Source organism: Brachyistius frenatus, unplaced genomic scaffold (assembly GCF_029030835.1).
Source record: "Brachyistius frenatus isolate BFR_SWC_R1_liver_20210118 unplaced genomic scaffold, ASM2903083v1 Contig_7, whole genome shotgun sequence".
Lineage (NCBI taxonomy): Eukaryota > Metazoa > Chordata > Actinopteri > Embiotocidae > Brachyistius > Brachyistius frenatus.
In genome coordinates, this window is record NW_027210606.1 from 4017547 (window position 1) to 4021427 (window position 3881).

At 41.9% G+C, this 3881-nt stretch overlaps 1 protein-coding gene across 1 annotated transcript; it reads right to left on the reverse strand.

Annotated features, from left to right (window-relative positions):
- Positions 1-934: 934 nt before the first annotated feature.
- LOC138615683 (P2Y purinoceptor 14-like) lies at positions 935-3660 on the reverse strand. The gene is made up of 3 exons (XM_069689440.1): positions 3514-3660; positions 2224-2483; positions 935-2008 (listed from the first exon to the last, which is right to left on the reverse strand). Exons 1-3 carry the CDS (start codon positions 3658-3660, stop codon positions 1417-1419), a joined length of 999 nt encoding a protein of 332 aa, XP_069545541.1. The 3' UTR covers positions 935-1416.
- Between the last annotated feature and the right edge of the window lie 221 nt (positions 3661-3881).

Consider the following 3881-nt stretch of genomic DNA (forward strand, 5'->3'; position numbering starts at 1 on the left):
TCTCAGAATTTAATGTTGGCCCTCTGGTCATGTCCACAGAAAAATTGGAGTGTGTACGGACCAGCGCTCACAAAAACATGAAATTTGTAACACTCATGAGGGTTATACCTTCCTCCTGCTCCGTGCACATCCCACTGCTGCACATCGTTCATAGACAGCAGGAGCATTCTCCATACTTACTGAGCAATCCTCGTATACCTTCCATACCGTCTAACAGGTACTGTGTGTAAATTGTACAGTATATAGAACAAGTATAAGGTGGTTGTATTTCTAACATTTCAACACAGCCACAAGCAACCAGCGCTCTTATTATTTCTGTTATGACTCACCATAGAATTCACCTGAATGTAGACTTGGTTTAAGGTCATGGCAACATTATTCTTACACCACAGTCAAGTCTTGATCTATGTGTTGGTGGTTTTGCTTCAACTTGTATTGAAGAACTTTTAATAAAAGTAAAAAGTGTTGAGTTTACGCTGCCTAGTTTGCATTTGCTTTTTAGGACTTTTCAGTCCAGCCAGTTAATGCGCAGTGAAAAACATTTGTTGGAAAAGTAGTTAAAAGTAACATGACTCTACATTTATATTTTAGCATGATAACTAATCTGTAGCCTCTTACATTTAAAAATAACCGACTCAACACCGTCTTTCATCATAAGTGGTTTCGCTGATCATCCTGTTTCTGTTGATGGTGACCTGTGTGGTTTTGTACTTCCTGCCAACAGCATGATGAATATTTGCAGTTCCTTCAACACTGCAGTTTGTGTTGATGAGAAAACTAAAAAATGTAAATCTAAAGATTGTAAAATCAGTCACAACATGTTGTCACATTATATGCCCCAATGTTGTTGTTTTTTTACAGTATAAATAGTTATAGTATCAGTTTTTATTATTTTAAACAATATTGTGGACAATTGTTAAATGTAGTTATTATTTTGCTATGTTTTCTCATTAAATTCACAGTTATTAAGACATGATCAGTTTTTATTACATTTGTTTGATGTTATGTTTTACATCATCACCTTATCTTTCACAATTATTACAATAAGTGTTTTTATTACGCTTTTTTATGCAAAAATGAGTCTGTTTTTATTTCATAAAATGTTTGTTGACGTTTCAATCCTCCTGTCCACATGCTGAAGAACTCGTAGTTGCTCCTGATGGCAGGCGAGCACTTTGCATGGCAGGTCTGCCGTCACTGGTTGACAAATGCATAAATTAGTTGGTGAATGGGAGGCAAACTGTAAAGCACTTTGAGACAGCTAAGGTGATAAATTGCTAAATGCAGACCAGTTACCATTTGCATTATGTGTAGTTATTATAGCTGCCATCCATTTTTACATTACATGCAGTTTGCCTATTTTATCATATCATATTCATTTTTGATTGCATTATTAGAAGTTATAATGTGCCATTATTATGAGTTTCTGGAAAGCACTCTCAGGTTAAGCTGGTTTCTGAATGCCTTGCAGAAGAGGAAGTAGATGAGCGGGTCCAGGCAGATGTTGAGAACTGACATTATGATGGTCGTCTCCATCGGGTAGTACAAGACTTTGCGCCATGAACAATTTCTCCACAGGAAAGTGCTGGGAATGCGAACAAAGTGGTAGGGGACGAAGCAGAAGCAGAAGACAGTGACCAGCACTATCATCTTCCTGTGGGACTTCGCAAGCTTCTTGGAGCTGGAAGACGCCGACTGCCTCTGCTGCGCCAACACCCTGCGGGAGGTGCTGTAGTAGAAGAAGACCAGGGAGATGAGGACGAAGATGAATACGGTGCCACAGCAGATTTGCATGATCTTGTAGAATAACTTTTGCCTGCCACTGTACAAGACCCCACAGATCACTACGTCAGGGGTAGAGGTCAAAGGTTCCTGGGTTTGGACCAACAGGATGACGTAAGAGCTGATCAGAGTCAAGAAGCAAACCCAGGTTACTGTGGAGATGATGCGGGCACCCCGCACTGTCCGCAGGATGTGCGTTCCCAAAGGATGGACAATCTTCAAATACCTAGCGAGAGTGGAGGCAAACGTAACAGTTGCAGTTTTAATTGACCTTTCATCTATTGATTCTGTTTGAGAGTTATTTAAATACAACATATGCTTGACTTTAACTCATCTGTTTTATGCAACACGAAATCTACCAACGTTAAACTTAGAGGGAACATTAATAAAAAAAAATTAAAAAAAAATGTATACACCCATTGCCGCTCAGCCCTGGCCTACCTGTTAGCAGCTATGTAGCCCATGAACAGGATGCTAGTGTACATGTTGAGGTAGAAGATGATCGAGCCGAAGTTGCAGTGGACCAGGTGGATGGTCACCGACCTGCTGGCGTACTTCATGATGCGTAAAGGGAGACAGAGGCAGAGCAGGAAGTCAGCAGCTGCTAAGTTCTTCAGGTAGACCATGATGCTGCTGGATGCCTGCGGCTGAGCTTGGCAGAGGTAAAACTTAATGATGAAGCCATTGAGGAGTAAACCCACCTGGAGACAAAACAGTCAGAGAATCACAACATTTACAGTCAGAATCTCCTGCAGCAGAGGGAAATACGGGAGTATGGGTCTACTGGGACATTGATACAAGACATCCGAGTCTCTGTACAACTGAAGTGAGAGTTGTGCCTGTATTATCGGCACAAAGCCAAACATGTTTCTGGTGGTTGGTGGCCTCCTTCAGGGTTTCCCCTCTCCAGGGTTTGTGTTTTCATGGACAGTATTTCAAGTCGCAGCCGGGGGGAGGACAATGTCCAGTTTGGGGGTCTCAGGTTTGCTTCTCTGCTATTTGCAGAGGATGTTGTCATGTCGTCTTCTTCAGACTGTGACCTTCAGCATCCATTGGGGTGGTTTGCTGCTGAGTGTGAAGTCGATGGGATGAGAGTCAACGGCTTCAAGTCTGAGGCCATGGTGCTCAGCCAGAAACAGTGAAAACAGAGTGCTTGCACCAAGTGAAAAGGGTTAAGTATTGCGGGGGTCTTGTTCACGAGTGAAGGTAGGTTGGAGCATGGCAGCGTCAGCAGTGAAGCAGGGAAATCTGGGCTAGCTTGCTCAGCCTGGGGCCACCTTGACTTGACCCCGGATAAGCGGCAGAAAATGAATGAAGGAATGGGCAGTCAGAATCTGACCTGGACAAATGATTGGCCTGACTTTCTCAAAGTAGCGTATTTGCCCAAATCGAAAAAAATGGATTTCCTGAAAATTAAGTTTCATTTGAAAATTTGATTTGAAAAAGTAAGGAGTGTCTTGCATTCGAAGACGACACAATTATGGGCTCACAAAAGCCAGCATTTTTCTTGAAGAGAGGGTACCGCTGTTAATCTTTCTCCTCAAGAGTTTATGTGTTGTTTGTCGCCCTTGGTGCTTGGTTTTTATTCAGTTCATAGTGAGTATTTATAGCCGTTTGGTGATGATTCATATAACAAAGGAAATTAATTCATGATGACTCCCGACACCTTCTCTGCAGAATTCAACCAGAAAATAAAATCTGTTTGACTTAAAAAAAAATAAAGTAACTCACCAGAAACACCAGACTGTAGACTATCATGAAGAAGGGGTAGACTGAGGAGTCCACTAGATCACAGCGAGTCGAACCAACTTCTGTCTGGTTTGTAACTGAGGATTGATTGAAGGATGGCGTCTCTTTAGTTTCCACTCGGTCGCTCATTTTTCTGGATGATCTAAATGAAATAAACCCAAGTTTCAGGACAATGCAGTTGTCGTTGCTTGTAATGTTTTGTGGTGCTTCGTTCACGGCTGTAGGAAAACAGTGCAGGGTTATGCAGCAATGAAATGACTTTATGCAGCAAGAAAATTCACACACATGCAATTTCTGAGGTTTTTTTGTAACTTCCTGTCACAGTGTGATGACATACCCACAGTTGCCAC

What these genes read in the sequence shown, in the direction of transcription:
- LOC138615683 (XM_069689440.1), bottom strand. Translation starts at nt 3,660, where the DNA reads ATGAGCGACCGAGTGGAAACTAAAGAGACGCCATCCTTCAATCAATCC. An exon ending in TCTACAGTCTGGTGTTTCTG is followed by an intron (nt 2,484 to 3,513) that starts GTGAGTTACTTT and finishes TTTTGTCTCCAG; the next exon opens with GTGGGTTTACTCCTCAATGG. An exon ending in GGCTACATAGCTGCTAACAG is followed by an intron (nt 2,009 to 2,223) that starts GTAGGCCAGGGC and finishes CACTCTCGCTAG; the next exon opens with GTATTTGAAGATTGTCCATC.